This window comes from Tenrec ecaudatus, chromosome 7 (assembly GCF_050624435.1).
Source record: "Tenrec ecaudatus isolate mTenEca1 chromosome 7, mTenEca1.hap1, whole genome shotgun sequence".
Lineage (NCBI taxonomy): Eukaryota > Metazoa > Chordata > Mammalia > Afrosoricida > Tenrecidae > Tenrec > Tenrec ecaudatus.
The window spans coordinates 23,987,095-24,006,069 of record NC_134536.1 but is presented as its reverse complement, the minus strand read 5'-3'; the positions used below and the strand labels follow the sequence as shown (position 1 = coordinate 24,006,069).

Genomic DNA, 18,975 nt, shown 5'->3' with positions numbered 1-18,975 from the left:
TGGCCATAAATTTTGAATCCTACAGGTTTCCTTCCCTTGTTAAGAGAGCCAACACTTTGGAGTTTGAAATCTTTCTGGAGTTCGGAATACTTTAGAATGATTGTGGTGACATCATTGTGGGGGGAGGTCAGATGCTTACAGACCTCCTCCCTGAAGACAGTCAGTCACCAGGGAGGGCCCCATCCCTGCTGCTGGGGACAATGGACTATACTTCTCCCTAAGGCTTGCGACCATTAGCTTGGTTCCTGTAGATGGGGTTTACACCTTACTGATAATGGTTCCTATGGAGATCCAGAGAACAGGTCAAAGTTAAGCTGCCATCCTAAATCTAGGATCCGCCCATCTTGTCACATGTATACCCAATCCCTCCTCTTTCTATTGCGTGTATGTCCCTAGACCACCGTCTCTGACTGCTGTGTAACATACAGTGCAATCCCTTCCTGTGACGTATGTCTTTACCTGTCATTAGTGAGCTTGCACGCCCCCAATGGTATATAGGCCTGTGTTAGCAAGAGAACTCTCATGCTGGTCTCTGCCCCCAACTCCCTCCTCGGCAACTCCTCTCCTCTCCCAACCTCACTCCCTTGTCCCCTTTCCCCATGCCTTCCTTCCCTTCCCCCTCTCCGCGTGGGCCATCAAACGGGGCTGAGGTGAGCAATGCTACCATGAAGTGTGTCTGACTCCATTATCACAATATCTCTTTTCTCTCATGCTCTTGATGACTATTATAATATAATATAACATAATATAATATATAATAAATATAATATAATCTATATCAACTGTACAATTGTGCTTACTGAACCCATGATTAGTGGTGGGGAGCTGGCTCCCCCAACTCATACTACACATCATGATATGCTGTTTTCCTGTATCTTCTTGTAGATACCACATATGTATGTGTAAGTCAGGATTAACCAGAGAAACAAATCCAGAGATAGTCATACGTGTATAATAGAGAACTTTATATTAAAGAGTAATTGTATATTAAAAAAAACCTCAGCCCTGTTCAGATCAAGTCCATAAGTCCAATAATAGCCCATATGTCCGATACTAGTCTATAAATTCCTTTTCAGACTCATACAACACATGCAATGATGCCGAATGCAGGAAGATCATAGGCTAGTGAGTGGGAAGTCTTGTGGATCCAATGGTGGTGGAAGCATCTCAGCTCCAGGGCTCTGGGTACATCAGCATAGCTCCATGGAGCTTGTCAATGGGAATGTGTCTTAGAGAGAGTGTTGCCTCCCGTGAGCTGTTTATATCTGTTGCACCTCTAAATGAGGTCATCAGGCTGCGAACCGATTGACTCCACCCATTCCTCGAGGGGACAGTAGATGATGTAACGGCCACATGTGTGACTAAGTGTGTCCCTTATTGTCAGTTGTGAAACCTAAGCCTGAAAGGCAGAGAGTGTTGATGACTGAATTTCGTGTACGATGGCCTTCTTCCCTATGTTTTGCCCAAGTTAAGGCTTCACCTGTCCTTCATGACACATTTCCTAGGTCCCTTTCTCCGCCACCCCCTCTGTGCCCCCGTCTTCCATGGAGCACAGCCTCAGGAATCAGGTCTCCCACTGGTGTCCGTTGCTGTGCAGCTTCCTAGCTGGGTGGCCCTGGGCAGTTTATTGCCTGTGTCTCTGGGGCAGAGTTTTCCTCGTTTCCCTTCCATTTCGCCTCTGCTACTCTTGAAGGGGCCACATCACCCCTGTGCTGCTTTACACACAGTGATGTGAGACTCGGAGAGGCGGGCTCTGTTGATTTCTCTGTGCTAGCTTACACCCTGCCATGTTAACTGGTCTGGGTTTTCCTAGGGTCTTTCAGTTCCCATTGCTTCCGTAAAGGAATTAAGCGGTTTTCCATGACCCAAAAATTGAGTGCAAGGAAGCAAGGGAGCACACTAAGTTAGTAAAGTTCAGGTTTGGAAGTAGAGCCAGAATGCTCCTTAGACGCAAGGATGGAGAGACTTTATCATTTTTCCTTTGGACATGGCATCAGGAGGGAGCCGGACATCACGCTTGGGAAGCAGAGGGAGGGGCGGTGAAAAAGAGGAAGACCCTTGACAAGATGGACTGACACAATGACTGCACCGGGCCTCCAACATCTGAGCAGTTGTCACCACGGCCCGTGACCACCCAGCAGTGTTTCCTTCTGTAGAAATCGCGTCGCTAGGAGTCACAGCCCACTCAGTGGCACCACCAACACCAGCAAGGCTAAGCAGTGTTTCATGTGGGCTGATATATGTATATGGACCTGCTGTGCCCAACAGAGGTGACTCAGGTCCAAATTCTTTTTCATCACTTCCAACACACTGACTTTGCCAATGAAAACGTGACTTTCTACGGTGTGTAAAATTTTACACTTGTGTAGGAGGCTTTTAACAAGTCAACCCAAGTTTTAAATCACCCCAAAAGACATTTCTTTTTTGGATAAAATTCTAGGGATTTCGTCTCCAAATAGCTGCACTTTATGGAAGCCCTATTAGCATAGTGCCAGCCATTTAGGTATGTCTAAATTGCTTCCAAAGCTGGACTAGAGGATAATGTGGTTCTCTTTAATCAGAGTAGCATCTTAAGACCGGTCTGCAAGTTTTAAGACTTGTGTGTTTTCATGGGGAGGACAAATCTCCCCAATTTCTCTTGCCCTCTTTAGACTAGGGCTTAAATTGTGATTGGCTGGTTAAAGTCCGCGGAAAGAAATCTTGATATGTTTACGAGCGGATGAAGTGAAAAATGTTTTGAGCCACGTTCCTTGAGGAAGTTTTATTGATGTTTCTGGCTTCCTTCCTGTTATCTGCCATGACAATACCCTTCAAGGCCTGGCAGCCGTGAAGGCCTTTGGCTCTGTGTGAGCATGTCAAAAGCATGTTGAGAAGAGCAAGATATTTAGAGGAAGAATTTGGAAAATCAGCCTTCGGGGATTTAACACATTTTTCTTCTCCTAATTCAGCCCCGTGTTTGCCCCTCTTAATGGAGAAAGGTCATTAGCGGGTAAGATTTGCTAAGCCAGCAAGGGCTGGGAGAAATGAAATGGTTTTTCCAAAATCCAAATTTAAGAGACGCTAGTTTAAATTTAGGAAATGGACTGACTAAATTTAGAGAAGGCTGGCTTACAATGTAATCATAGTCATTCATTTAATACATATATAAATAACCAAGTAATCTGCAAGTCTGTTTCAGAGAAATGTCTGTGACTAATTGGCTTGCTCAGGGGGGTTTGAAATTGTGTTAGGCTAGTTGAAGTTGAACAGGTATGCCAAAGGCCATTGTTTAGCAGGTTAGCATGTCAGAGTGTCAGATGTCTTGCTATAGCTTTGGAACCCGGGTGGCGTAGTGTTTATACTTTGGGCTGTTAACTGAAAGGTCTGCAGTTCGAAACCACCATCTCCTCGGGAGAAAGAAGCAGCTTTCAACTCCTATAAAGAGGTCCAGTCTTGGATATTGGCAAAGGCAGTTTTACCCTGACCTATAGGGTCGTTACGAGTCAGAATCAACTCAATGACAGTGAGTATTAGTAGTAATAATAGTTCTACAGTTCGCTAGTGACTTTTCAACCCCCTGATAGACCCAGGCTAAGGTCGTTGGTTGCTTTTTGATGGCGGTGTGGAGAGCAGGTTTATATCAGTAAGTGTTTCAATATTTGTTTCATTTTTAATCTCAAAGGTAAAGAGCCTCTGGCTAATTCCTTTGCTTTTACTGAATTCCATTCTGGTGTGTGCTGAAAAGAGGGAAATGTGAACTAACGTCTTCCTGAAATATGATAACCCCCCCCCTTTTAAACTACATCAAGAAAATGAATAAAGAGCAGTATTTATAAACATTGGAGTCTTTTGGAAGCATTTGGATGGTAGACAACTTATTCTCCACCAAAATACCTTATTTCATATCAGTTCCTTTGAATCACATTCAGACTTTGATTTGACCCAAAGACTAAAAGACTTATTGTAGACCCCTTCCCTTATTGAGGTTCATAAACATCTCGGGATGGAGTGGAAAGTTCTTTTTAAACTTTGATTGCATTGCATTGTTTGATATTTGTGAAAAATCTTATTTATCATTAAGGTGACAGGAGCTCATTTCTTTGTCCCTTCTGTATCTAGAGAGGAACCTAGATAGCCTATGCTTTTGAAATAAGATTAATGCTTTGAAAAGAGGTAAAGAGAATAAAGTATAATCATATTTCTGTTTTAGAATTTTCCCCTAATTTGTGGTAAAAATTATCAGAGGCATGGATACTACAAATGAAGATAATTTAATATTTACGGCTTCTACATATTTTAAATTTTAGTTAAAAATAAACATGGTAAAGTTTATTAAAATATAGATCTTTTTAAAGGAAATGGGGCAAATAATTGGATATTCAAAGTGCATCAAACCCCGATACCAAACAAAAACCAAACCATCCTGTCCTTTCCAAATCATAATGACCTTCTAGGACACAGTAGAACTCCCTCAGAGGGTTCCTGCCACTAAATCATGACTAGCTCCATGGCCTCATCTCTCTCCTGTGGAGCAGCTGGTGGGTTTGAACTGCAGTCCAGCTTGATCCTCAGCACCACCAGGGTTCCTCAAAAACCCTGGTAGCTAATATTAGATCCGGTCGCGATGAGCCGGAGTCAATGCTGTATCCATGAGTTGTGAGCTAGAGAATGCCAATACAGCGCCATCTGCAGGTCTGTGTGTGCAGCTGCCTTATGTTACTAGTATGTAGCTGGCTTGTTCCTCCTGGGTATCATGCCCAGACCTAGGATATGGAGAGTGTTTAATCAAGTCCTCTTGGTTAATAAATGACTCAGGTGTGGCATTGCTTGAAAACTCTGAAATAGGGGCTGATGTTGTGTACATTGTCCTTTCTGGAAGGAAGGTCACCTCCTATCATGGTCAACCTTAGTTTCTTGGAGGGCAGTTTTTTAAACTTTTTGTCTTACATACCAAACATTCTTTATGTGACTCGAAGTCCATCTCCAGTTACCTTTTGGGATCTGTAAAAGTGCCCAATTACCTGGAGCTACTGTTGGATTAGTGCAGGGATGACCTTCTAGTTAGAAATTCGCCTTCCAAAACAGGGGAAAGAACTAGGAGGCAAAGGGCATTTATAGAGGTCTAAATGCAGGCATGGAAAAAAGAAACCACAGGCATGTACATATGTAAATATATTTATATATGACGATGGGGACATAGATCTATGTGCATATATTTATAGGTTTAGTATTAAAGTAGCAGATGGCTTGAGTGGGCCTCCACTCAAGTACTCTCTCAGTGAAAACACTTTGTTCTATTAAACTGGCATTCCATGATGCTCACCTTCCTGAAGAAAGCTGATGGTGACTGGCTATCAAAATAGAGTCTGGGGTCTTAAAGGCTTAAAGATAAACAAGCGGCCATCTAGCTGAGATTCAACAAAGCCCACATGGAAGAAGCACACCAGCCTGTGTGATCCTGAGGTGTCCATGGGATCAGGTATCAGGCATCAAAGAACAAAAAATCTTATGATTGTGAATGGGGGGGAGTTCGGAGTGAAGACCCAAAGGCCATCTCTAGGCAACTGGACATCCCTTTACAGAATGGTCACTGGGAGGACATGAGCCAGTCAGGGTGTAGGACGGCACTGATGAAACATACAACTTTCCTTTAGTTCTTTAATGTTTCCTCCCCCGTTCCCCACCCACTATCATGATCCCAATTCTACTTTCCAAATCTGGCTAGACCAGAGGATGTGCACTGGTACAGATAAGAACTGGAAACACGGGAATGTAGGACAGATAAACCCCTCAGGACTAATAACAAGAGTATTGGGAAAGGGGAAGGTGGGGTAGAAAGGGAGAACTGATCACAAGAATCTATCTATAACCCCATCACTGGGGGATGGACAATAGTCAAGTGTATGAAAGGAGACATTGGACAATGTAAGACATGAAAACCTAATTATAATTTATAAATTACAAAGGGTTCGTCAGGTAGGGGGCGGGGAGGGAGGGGAAAAATGAGCTGATACCAAGGGCTCAAGTAGAAAGCAAATGTTTTGAGAATGATGATGGCAACAAATATACAAATATGCTGGACACAATGGATGCATGCGTGGATTGTGATAAGAGTTGTATGAGCCCCCAATAAAATGATTTTTTTAAAAAAGAAAATATAAAAAACTAAAAAAAAAGAAAGAAAGAAAGAAATTCTCCTTCCAAAGGGCATTAAGGAGTAGAGATATCAAAAACTTGGTAAAGTTTTTCTTGGCCAGTCTTCTGAGGACACTGACCAAGATGAGTGGGAGATCCGTGTTTGTTGGTAAGGGTGGCCCCTCTGGAATGGAACCTGGAAGGTGTGGAGCACTTCCGCTTCCTCCGGGATTGCTTTGTTGTTTTGCTGGGGGCGGGGAGGGGGGCAGCCTGGGAGCATGAGTGGCTGGGGAGCTTCCAGGACAACTTGTAGAGATTTTAGCACACTACTATATTTGTAGGCTTTCAGCCAATGGTGACGGTGTTGCTTCATTTAATTGAGAAGTGGGGAATGGCGAAGGGGCACTGGTGGGAAAGTTTTCTCTCCTTAATAACGATCCATAGTCTGCTCAGTCACAGAAAACTCACACCAAACTCACTGCCATCCAATTGACACTGCTGCCTAGAAACCGCCTAGGACAGGGTATCACTGCCGCCTGGGGACGCCTCATCTCCTCTCTCTCGCCCTCATCCACTAGCTGGTGTTTGTGAACTGCTCACATTGTGGTGAGCAGCCCCATGCTTAATTCTCTGTGCCACCATGGCCTCTTGGTAACATCAAAGAGTGAGACAAGCATCTATTTGCCTGCTTCACTTACTTTACTTCAACTTGTAATCAAGGCCCACCCCCCCACCCCACCCCCCACCCCCAGTGACGCTGTCAGTTCCGCGCAGAACTGCTAACCACAGAACCGATGGTTGAAATAGCAAGAAAGATCGAGGAAGCTATCTGCTCCTAGAAAGGCATTCATCTTTGGAAGCCCCACAGAGGGTCGCTACCTGCCAGAAGACAATCACTGGCAGTGAGTAGACTTGTGATAATAATTTCACAATGATACAAGTTAATTGTCAGCTTGCCGGCCAGGGTTTCTCCCTTGCATTTACTCATCTTCGCCCAACAGTTGCAAGCTAGGCATTGTTTCTGCGGGCTGTCAGAGGAGAGCCGTGAGCTAGGCACTGGGTGTGACACTCCCAAGCTCACACCCGAAGTTAGGGGACTGCTGGGATGCAGGCATCTTTGGCTCGAATGCATTTGCTCTCTTCATTACAAAGGGTGGCATCCTCAGAGCCACTAATAACTTGCTCTGTCATTAAGACATCCAAGGTCAGCCCTCCTTTGTAGTGGCTTTGAAAAGGAATTTGCAATCTAAACTCCAATCGATGGGTTTTCCAACTTGTGCTTTCTCGTGGTGAAACGAGAGGAAATGGGCTGCAGTGCGGAATTGGCTAAAAGCTTTATGCTACTTTATGGGTGTGTGTTTGTGTGTCCCCAGTGTGAAGAGTCAGCACATCCTAACAGCCTTCATTTCATTTATTTTTTTCTTAATTGCTGTGATATGTGTGTGGAACAGGCCAGCATGTTGGATATGCTGGAGTTTTTCCTCCACGCACACATTGTCTGAGGGTGACCTAACCACAGCGATGGCAACATTGTTTTTTTGTGTTTTTTATGGCAACAGTGTATTTTTTATGTCTCCAGCTAATTTTTGTTATATCTTGGTACCACGTGGCATGTAATTTATACCCAAGAAAGGATGCTTTGTAGTTAACCTTTAGCATATTGTCTAAGCTTGCTAAAATATGTAGGATATATATATATATATATATATATATATATATATATATATATATATATATATATATATATACACCCACATACTCACAAAGGGTGCTGCGGCATCTTTGTAATTAGAGTCCCGAGTCTGTCCCACAAACACAGGTGTCGTGACCGGTGGCAGTGTGCTGGGGGAGGGGGCCAGGCCTGGGCGGCAAGGGGCCTGAGTCTTGCTCCGCTCCTGGGCCAGCAGCTCCTGACATGAGGAGTCCCTTAGGTAGCACACATGTCATTAGCACTGGCTCCTAGCAGCACGGTGGTACCGAGAGGCTGATTCGAACCACCCCAGGATGGTCACCATCTTACTTAGTCCCCTCTATTGCTCACGGGCCAACTGTCACTCCTCTCTCTCTGTGTTTCCCTCCTACAGACGAGCACAATGACGTCCAGAAGAAAACCTTTACCAAGTGGATCAATGCTCGATTCTCAAAGGTAACCGAGACTTGCAAATTCCCGGAAGGATCACCGGCTCCTTCTGACTCTGGGCAGCACTGCGACAGATTGTCCCCAGCCCCAGTGTGTCCTCACTGAAAGCCTCCGAGGGTGCAGGTGGAGCTTGTTCTTCCTCAGGGCTTGTCTCGCTGTGTTCGCCTCATGTGCTGCTCTCTAGACCCTCCTGGTGGGCTGCGTGGGAAACTCTGGGTTTTAAGAAGTGAATGCACCAACTGGTCATTTGTCTTCATGTTCGCTTCGCCAGAGAAGGTCCAGTTTGACTTTGTCTGGTTATCATCAAATTAACATCATGTGGGCAGCTGCCCAGCCTGTGTGAAAAATATGTGGGGTAATTCATTCTCTTGGAGGAGGCTGAGAATGCTTACCTGCCCCGTGGCTTCTGGGGATCTGTTCTTTCTCAGCATTTGGACCGGAATCCACGTTTGGATCAATAAATTTGTTTTAGTGGTGGAGGATGTCGAAAAGAGGAGGAGTAGACAATGCATTTTTCAAACTTGTTCTTAAATGACTATCCATTGGTTATTCAAATTGAGATCTTTGTCCATTACTTTTCAGGTTAATGGACACACACACACACACACACACACACACACACACACACACAGGAGCTTAAAAATGGTGAAAAAATGGAATTGAAGGATAATGTCATTTTCTAGACACTCTGTGTGTAGGTGTATATACAGTATGTATATGTGCCTGTGTTTATATGGTCACACGTCTATATAGTCATTTGCATATAAAAATCAGTGTTTATACCTCAGTGATCATGTTACGTGCTCTGGTACATAGTGTCTTCAGGTGTGTCAGTGTGGACATAGGTTTCATACAGCTTTCAGTGGCTTCTTTTTCAGAAGTGCGTCACCAGGCCTTTTTTTCTGAGCTGCTTCTTGACGGCATCAGACGTGCAGCTCCTTGGTTAGCAACCAGCGGCTTTAGCCGTTTGCACGATCCAAGGACCACCTCGAGTGCATTATAGACCCTCACGGCCGCAAGATGAGGAACAGGCTTCTTAGAGAAAAACTGTGGTTTCTTAAGTACTGCTGAAGCTATTTGAATGAAGAGCTATTTTTCAGAGGATTCTATTCGAGGCAGGGGCAAACGTCAGAAAAGTCAACCTTGTATTTCTTTGAGGGGAAAAAAATTGAGACTGTTTTACAATGACTTTGACTAATAGCAGAGCTTAAAAATTCTCTGATCTAAAAAAAAAATTCTCTGATACTAGAATTCACCGCGGATTATTTGGCTGCACTGTGTTGTTTTGCTGAGGGATATTTTCTCTTGCTCCTGAGTGTGGGCAGGAAGGTGAAAAGTCATGTTGATCGGAGGGTCACAAATATGAACGGCCCTTAGATATTGGATGGTATATTTAAGATCATCCGAAAGCAGATGAAGCCACTTTCCCCCCCTTTAAATGGAGTTTTCATTTGTTTGGTTTTAGGGCCACAGGTAGGTAGCATCTGCATAGGCCCGTATCTGGTTTTAACAACTGGGAGCGTCTGATCATTTCCAAAGACCTCAGGAGCACTTCCCTGTGTCAGACTGTCTATCCCAGTTATCATCATGTCTGTCTTAAGGGAAACAGAGTTTGCCTCCTGAGATTGTGAGGGTTGGCAAGTCCAAAATGCACAGGTCAGGTGGCAGGCTGGAGACCTTGGCTTATTTGCATCCCAGGATCTGTGGGTCAGGTGACAGAAGGCACAGTGTGAAGGGAGCATTAATTATGGCAAAATATAGGGGGGGAACACACTCTACATCGATTGATGGATGAAGTACATTTCATTCTATTATGAACATCAACTAGACTTCTGTTTTATCAAACCTCCAAGAGCCCCAAATTCAAAGAGCCACTAACTTTATATGCAAAAAAGGAAGCACTGGAAAAATTAGTCTGATGGTTCAATAACTATATAGACAGATTCCAAACTTTTCTCCCAAGGGGCCACTTGGTGGACGCAAGCTGCCAGCCTTTCAGTTAGCAGGGACTTCCAACTCGGTAAGTTGTGAAAAACTGGTAATAATGCAAATTATTTTCATTTAAGAAGATGAAAGTTAGTTAGAATGTAATTGGGTGTTTTCTCCTGGCAATAGCAGACCAATTATTCCAGTGATTTTAAATCTATTTCAGTTTTCCTTTGATGCATATAAATTTAGTGACTCTTTAAATTCTTCTTCGGACCCCTTATAACGCTTTACTGCTTCCCTTATTAATTTATGAATTAGAATCTTTGACACAGTGATTACATATTTATTTGAGAGCCATGCTTTCACTTTTAAAAAACCCATTAACACAGAGATGACTATACTAATTGTCAAGCAGTTCCACCTTTCTTGCTACCTTCTTAAACTCACCTTCCATTTTCTTTTTTTTTTTAATGTTTTATTAGGGCTCATACAACTCATCACAATCCACACATGTAAAGTACATCTGTACATTCTTTGCCCTCATCATTTTCAAAGCATTTGCTCTCCACTTAAGCCCTTTGCCTAAATATCTCGTCCTTTTCTGTAAAGTCTTTCCCTTTGTGACCCAGATGCAGAGTTCTTTGCCTTACAAGGTACTAAATAGCTGCTCCACTAGCCCCAATCCCAAATTCATCTTCCCCTACTTCCTCTCAACTCACACCGCAGCCATTGAGTCAATTCTGACTCACGACTACCCTGGGGGACAGGCTAGATTTCCCCTGTGGATTTCTGGGATTGCCTCATCATTCCCCCATGCAGTACCTGGTGGTTTCAAACTGCTAACCTCCCTAACCTCCAGGTTAGTATAGTAGTCCAATACACAACCACTATGCTGCCAGGACTCCTCTACTTTGCCTTAATTTTATGCCAGTCTCGTTATTCGTGCCCCACCTCTGTGTGCCTTCCGGCGGTAGGTGCATTGCACTCTGTACCTTTTCTTGGCTAGCTCCTGCTCCTCTTTGCCTAACTACAGGTCCGTTCCTCCAAGATACCTGTTCTGAGTTCCTAACCTTGTTTTTTGACTCTCGTATTCTTTGAAGCACGTAGCACAATTGTTACATACATAATTGTGTCTGGAAAATGTTTTTTCTCTTCCCTAGACTGGGATAAGCCATGGGTGCAGGGCCTTTCTATGTTGTTCATGAACACAGCTCCAGGCCTTGAGTAGGCGTCAGTAATTTAAAGTATTTAATCGGTAACAAGATGACCATGACACAAACATGCCTTTAATGTCGCTAGTAGTATGTATCCATAACCTAGCCAGAGAGAGTCGCATGGAAAGATACAGGAGAAGAGTGTGAAATTGAGTGCAAAACTAACGAATCATATTATTGAGTGGATGCGAGCACATCGGGACTTGTCCTGCCTGTATTCTCAAAAACTAACAGACACATCCAACTGTGTGAACTTGGCCGCTTTGCTTGGGTCACTGCAGCTGGATGGGAAAGGCGGCTAGGTAACCATTTGGATCTAAAGACTTAGGATAGAACTCTCTTAACGTCTCGAAATAAGTTCTTCACAAACAATCAAGTATTGCCAGCGGAGTGGAAGAGAAATTAGATGTGAAGTTTTAAATGGTCTCAGTTCCTTCTTTGATAAAGAAACTTGGTCAAGAGCATCAAAATATGGAAGAGCATGGCTTTAGAGCCATGCTTCGTTTTTAACGATGTCTGGAGAAATGGCAGCTCAGTGAGCAGCCACCGCCCACGCTGTGCTGCAAATCCTCTTTACTGCCTCGCGACGCACGCACGGTTTGGAGCATGGGGATCCCGAAAGTGTCCCAGCGTACAATGACATATGGTCGCAGGATTTTGGAGAGTCACAAGGAGCTCGGGAGACAAAGATGTGTCCAAGCTGCGAAGACTTAAGATTCCTGGATATGCTGCTCATTTAATGATCACTTCTGGGAAAGTTTTAGCCACCACCCCCCCTGCCCTTGAAGGTCACTTGGTTTTCATTCCTTTGGCCATAAAACACACATGATCCTAATGATCTTCCCTTTATTGCTCAGGAATATTGAGGTGTTACTGTGAAGCATTCCAAACTCAAACCCAGCCACCAAGTTGGTCCCGACTCAGAAGGACTAGTCTGACTGAGGCTGAAATATTTCGGGGAGCAGATAGTCTTGTCTTTCTCCCTCCGAGCAGCTGGTGGGTTTGAACTTCAGAACTAGTGGTTCCCGGCCTGATGCTTACTTGATAACTCCCCCCATGGTGCTCATTAGAGGAGATGATAATTAGGAATACTAGATAAAAGCCAATCTTGTGCCCTGTCTCATGGTATCCCTGGTCTGTGCTATATGGATGTATATTGAAGCACAAGTAGAAAAAGAGCATTGACTCATTAAGCCCACTTTACCCCATCTTATGCTTTGGAAGCCTTTGGTCTTTTGTTCTCTCTAATACCAAGAGCTGCTGGTTCCTTGGTGGATTCATTTCCCCGGGGAAGCAGGAAGGGGCGGCAGGAAGGCTTCGTTGCCTTCCTGCTGGGAAATTTGCTCCGACTTTGAGCTTGCATTTTCTTTGGCCGCCTTCAGGGCCGCTCCTCTGGCGGAGCAGAGGATGTGCACGGCGCAGACGCCCTTTTGTGAGTCTGGTGAGTGTTCTCCAGAAGACGCCTCCCAAGTCAAGGGTAGGCAGAGAATAGGTCAACGCAGAAGTGGTGAACTTTAGTTTGAGCCAGTGTCGGCCTCACCTCCTAATCCCGCTTTTCTTTAACAACAACAACAACAAAAAGATAGGTGTACCATGTTTTCAAGTACATTCCAGTTCCAGATTTGAAATTTCATTCTACAGGACATTTCAAGATGACATATGCAAATCACTTTTGAAAATTCGTTTCAGTCTGAAGGGTTGTGTTCTTAGAAAGAGCAGAACGCTTAAAAATCTATATTTTATTGAGATTTTGGTAAACATTTACACAGCAAGTTGTGTTTCTGTTTGACAGTTTTCACACTCACATTCGGTGACAGCACAGGCAGATTTAGGTGGCATCGTGGGCTTAGTCCCAGAGCACCGCCATGAAAGGAATGGTGCAATGGAGCGTGGCGTGAGTCTTTGGCTTCCCAGTGCATAGAAAGGAGTGCTTACACTCTTCTGTTAAGTTGCTACATTGTTGTTTGGTTCGGTGCTGGTGAGTTTTTAGAGGCTCTGTGTGCAACAGAACGGAATTCAGTTTGGTTCTGGGTCCTCCTCGCCATCATTCCTGTTTGAGCCGCTGTTGCAGCCCCTGTGTCGCTCCATCTCACTGAGAGTCTTCCCCTTCTTCGCTGACCCTGGACTTGAACCAGTCTTGACGCTCCCGTCTTCTTCATGGCACCCAGTGTCTTTGATCAAAGGAGGAAGCTTTATTCACAACCTTCCATGTGCAGATGACCCCACTTGCCTGCCGGAAATGAAGATGGCTTGAGACACTTGCTGATGAAGATTGAAGATTGCGACCTTCAATATTGGGTTCCAACTCTTTGTACAGAAAAACAAAATTCTTACAAGTGGACCAATGGGCAAAGAGTGAAGTGGTCAAGGATTTGATCTTGCTGGGATCCACAATTAGTGCTCATGGAACCGCAGTCAAGAGAGCAAATGAAGGATTACATGGGGTAAATCTGCTGCACAAAACGCCTGTGCAGTGTTGACAAGCAAGGATGTAACTTGCACCTGACTCAAGCCCCGGTATTTTCAATGGCCTCATATGCATGTGAATGTTGGACGTCGATTGAGGAAGACAGAAGAATCGCTGCATTTGAACCACGGTGCTGGGGAAGATGATTGAAAGCACCAGGACTACCCAAGGAACCAGCGCGTCTGTCTCGGAAGAAGCACAGCCAGAATGCTCCTTAGAGGCGCACAAGAAGGCACGGCGTCCTCTGACAGCCTTTGGACATGTCGTCAGGAGGGACCAACCCCTGGAGAGAGATCGCATGAGCGAGAGCAAAGCCCCTGCAAGAGGGACTGACCCAGTGACTGCAGCCGTGGACTCTGGCGTAAGAACCATTGTGAGGATGGGCCAGGGCCAGGCAGGGTTTCGCTCTCTGTTGAGGGCGCTGTGAGTCAGAAGGGATTCGCTATCTCCTCGCAGCAACAGCAAGCATGCTGCCTTTCTCCAGGAACGGGTCCCACCTAATCGCATGTTCACAGTGTTAGAGACACACGGTTTGCCATCCTTGCTTCGAAGGAGCAGAAATGACATGGTCGCATTGTGCTTCTTCAACATTGCAGAGGGAGCGTAGAAAGGGAGTGAAAGGCAGGCCGCTGGACCTTCCTTCCAACCCGTGGGGGGCAGTCTGCTGTGTAGGACTGTCAAGAGCTCAGGCTTTCTTGCTCGATGCTCAATAGCATCTACACTGGAGTTTGAGTGTTGAGAATCGCAATCGCGTATCGGGTGCGTACAGTTGAGTTACTTTCACGAATAGATACAACTTGGTGCAAATCAACTCATTACTTTAGACGCCGCACACATTCATATAGTTTCTAAAAAAGGCATTTTAATTTGTGCCTATTCACAAATTCCTCAGGAAAAGCACCTAGTCCTATTTATAACTGCTGAACACATTCGGTAGTGTATGCGGAGCTTGATGAGTAATTGATCAGATCACATTTGGGTCTAATGTGCTGGGAGGAAATGCTGTCTCACCCCTCACCAAAAAAGGGGGAGCAGATCTCCCTGCCTTTTTCTTTTCTATGCAGTCCACGTAACCCCACATCCTTCACGCCAGAGGTGGGCCAGTGAGGTACCGTAGTTGTACACAAATAACACATAGACTATCATCTATGTTGATTTTCAATCCTACCCCATGCCATTTTTTAACATATTGTTATGAAAAAAATTAGCATAGCACCTTTTTAAAAATACCTAGGGGAGCAGGGAGAACAGTTGACGGACAGACATAGAGGCCTGAGTTATAGCCGGAGATGTGATTCCCCCCCCCAAGTTTATTGGCATATAATCTACATATCATACAGTTCACAACAGTTCAGTCATATCAAGGAGAATTGTACAGTCATTACTCCCATCAATTTTAGAACCTTTTCCCCCATGGTTAAAAAACTTTTGAAAGGAGTCGTGTACTGACCATCAGTTCTAGTGCTCCCTGCCCGCTCCCGAATACTTTGCTCCCCAAACCCCCTTGCCCTCCCCATCTCCCACCCCTCCTCCCCCTCCCCTGTAAACCCTTGCACCAGTTATTATGGAGATGTGATTTTTAAAGAGAACCTAGAAATACTGAACTTGTTTTAGGAGCCATCGCCAACTCCGAGCGGAGCCAGTGGTGGTGATACTTCTGTTGTAATCATCTCTTGGGAACATAAAAGCTCTTAACGTAAAAGACCCTCTCCCCAAACCAGTGTCAATTCATAATTCCTATAAACCCATAGAAAATACACTTCATTGTTGAGAACCCTTGTCGGTTGGGGCTATGGTGGTGTAGGGGGCTACACATTGAGCGGCTAACCACTGGGTCAGCCGTTCGAACCCTCCGGCCACTCTGAGGGAGAACAATGAGGCAGGTGGTCTACCCCTGTGAAGACGTGAAGTCTTTGGAGTCCAGGGGGCAGTTCTGCTCTGTCCCCTGAGAGGGCTCTGAGTCGGTGGAGCATTTGGTTTTTTTTATCTGTGTCAGACTACGTGTATTTGGGCAGCTCTACAAGTCTCAGCAGATTCAACACAAGTGGCATTCTAAAAATGAACACATTCAAGTGAGAGAAAGGACAATAACAAACTTCTCTCAGGCCCTTGAGAGGCAAGTGACACACGTGGAGCCGAGTGTGGACTGGCATCTCGTGCTCTCATGCTGCGGGGTTCTCACGGACCTGTCTTGAGTTAAGGTGTCTTGGCCGTTACATTAGCTTCTGTAACTTGCTTGTGAGCCAGAAAGCAATGTAGGTCTTCAGAAGAGGCAACTCCCCAGGGTCGTTTTTTGGCTTAAAACAGCCCGGTCAGCAAAGTAGTAATATATTCTCGGACCCAAAGCTTGGGCTTATTATTATTATTTTTGGTGGGAGGAGCTGTGGTAGTTCACAAGTAGGATTGGCTCTTTTCGTCCAGTGTGGCTAGGACACCGTGAATGCAGCCACCGCCAGCCTGTGAGTAGAGGCTTCCGCGTTGATGTGATGCAGACTGCCTTGCCGTTGTGCTTCGAGGCGACAGGCATGGGAGACAGGCCAGGCAAGCCCCTTCTGCAGACCAGCCAGTAACAGCTGCATGGCTCACAGCGGTCGGATGCTACTGTGCTTGGGGGTCTGCGCGACCCGGGGGCCCCTGGAGAGAGCTAACCACCACACCGCAGTCATGGATTTTCTAAAAAAACATTTCACTGGGGGCTCTTCCAGCTCAATAATGGATGTTCTCAAGGAGACACATGCACGGGGAGAAGGAAAGAGTGGGGCCACTCCTTTAGGAAGCAAGGAAGGGTTCCTTTCGGATCCTGCAACAACTTTATTGTCATGATCAATTCCTCCCCTTCTGCCCAAGGCATTCTTCTGGAAGCTGTTGAAGGACTGGTTCCGGAGACTTTCCATCACTTTGAGCGCAGGGACTATACGGAAAGGATGCATTCTTTATTCAGTCTGGCATCAACGAGCCAAATCCCACCACAGCCAAACAACAAAGAACAAACCCGCAAAACGCAGTGTGAAGCTAGTGAAAATTTTGCTGCGTTTATTTAGAATTGGTGTATTATTCTCTGAAAAAGAAAAAGAATAGTACGTGTACTAAAGTGCATTAATACCACCCCATTTTAGGATTATGATGTGCCTTGAGTACATTATATGCGTTGTTCTAATCAGTGCATAGTATTCACCAAGTCCCTGTTGTATCTTTTAGAAATATACTTAACCACTCTTGAATACTATTTGTCACTCTTAAAACTCGTTTTCTCCAATTATTAGTAGCATTCTATAGCCAAGCATTTAGAAATGTTTTATCCCAAATTTACCCATTATTAATTTACAGGTGGCAGTAAACTTACTGCGCCCTGGGGCTAGTGTCAGGTCAGTGCCGCTGTCAAGAGTGACGGGCACCACTTCAAATGGATCTTTGGGAAACTTAGCAGCTATGTAACTATATTTCCTTTTATTCTCATCCTGTTAGGAGCTGAGAACGTCTTTGTGCCTTTAATAACTTTTTTAAACTGTTTTTTTAAAAAATTAACTTTTAGGATCTGAAGTGGCTTATTCAGTACAGTGTCCAAATTGTTTGAATGCAAGGCTTTGGCCAGAGTTAAGTGGTACATTAGAAAATGGCGAGTGCATAAACCAACTAAACTGAGACATATTTTAAAATGATATACTCAGTTTATGCATAGTGCCATGTAATTTGATGTTGACTTTTACTACTCGGGGATTATTAAATTTAACCAGGGATTAATGCTAACAACCTTGAACACCCACTCAAGACTTACTTCAAAACTGTCAGAAATGTTTCATTCCAATTTTAGTGATCCCCTGTTTTAAAAGTTTCTGGAAGTAAAGGAAAATTGTAATTTTCATAGACTTTAGCAATAGTACGTGAGTGTATCGTAATAGAATATGTTACATTCTATAAGATTACCTTTAATGTTATAAATTATATTTATTTCTCTTGTGTTGCCCATTATGCTCATTTTACATGGCATGTCATTTGTGCTGCTGCTTCAATAAATGATTTATCTATATTGTACCAAGAAATGTCAAACTCATGACCTCTTTGGATGGCAGATTTGAATGTTCGTTTTTGTGTCTAATTATTACTTTCCCTACATAGTAAAAACGGTGACCAGTGATTATAGATTAAGAAGCTTTTTGTTCTTTTGATATTAATACTATTTACTAAATAGGAAGGGATTTGCTCGCACCTTTTAGACCACTGCGAAGTTATTTGCAGTGCATATATGCTGTTTTTCTAAACTGGAAACGTAGACGATTTGTGGTTAGCATCCAAGGACTCTAAAAATTTATTCAAAGGAAATTTACAGTATAATGATTTCTATGCTCGAGAGTTAGATAGCCTTGGTTTAAACCTCTCTTCACTAGCTTTGTACCACTGAGCACTTTACCCATCTCCCTGGGTCTTAGTCTTCTCCATAAATACAGACTAATACTACCTAACTGACAGGATTCTTAGGAGAATTAAATGAGTGAATGTGTAAGTTTCTTAGAACACTCTCTGGTTCAGAGTAGGAAACAATACAAGTTTTATTATTCTATTATCTTGGTGTGTTAATATCCCATTCAAATGAGTGAAATTTCAATTTGATCAAATTATACCGGAGGAAATATTTGTGTACAATAATATGGGATAGCTCGTATTTTGGTGAGGCGCTCTGGTGGGGTAGTGATTACTTGGGAATGCTAGCTACAAGGTCTGCAGTTTGAGACCAGCGGTCATTCCGAGGGAGAAAAGTGAGGCATTCTATGCCCATAAACTGTTACAGTCTCAGCCATAGACAGGGGCAGATCTACCCTGGCCTGTCCACTTGCTGTGATGCGGATTGGATTGATGGCAGAGAGTGAGTGAGTGACTATATATGCTACTTTATGCAAAGTACTGTGTTAGCTGGCTCCTGAGTCCCCCGGAACGTGCTCACCATGCTGTGCTGATGGTGTTTTTGTTCCCATGTGTGTCAGTGCGACGGGCTTCGATGAAGGCCAGGCTGAATCGTCAGGGCTGACTCCTCCATGCCAGCACAACACAGGACACAGGGCCCTCACCGACTGATCTGACCAGAAGTCAGTGGTCTCAATTATACCTGGGCTTGG

General features: G+C 44.3%; 1 protein-coding gene across 5 annotated transcripts in view; it reads left to right on the top strand.

The window, feature by feature from the left end:
• Positions 1 to 18,975, top strand: part of UTRN (utrophin) — a 593,146-nt gene that overhangs the window by 122,267 nt on the left and 451,904 nt on the right. For all 5 annotated transcript variants that reach the window (XM_075554433.1, XM_075554432.1, XM_075554428.1 and 2 more), the window contains exon 3: positions 8,199 to 8,260. In XM_075554433.1, coding sequence (XP_075410548.1) covers positions 8,199 to 8,260 — 62 coding nt within the window. The remainder of the gene's footprint in view (positions 1 to 8,198; positions 8,261 to 18,975) is intronic.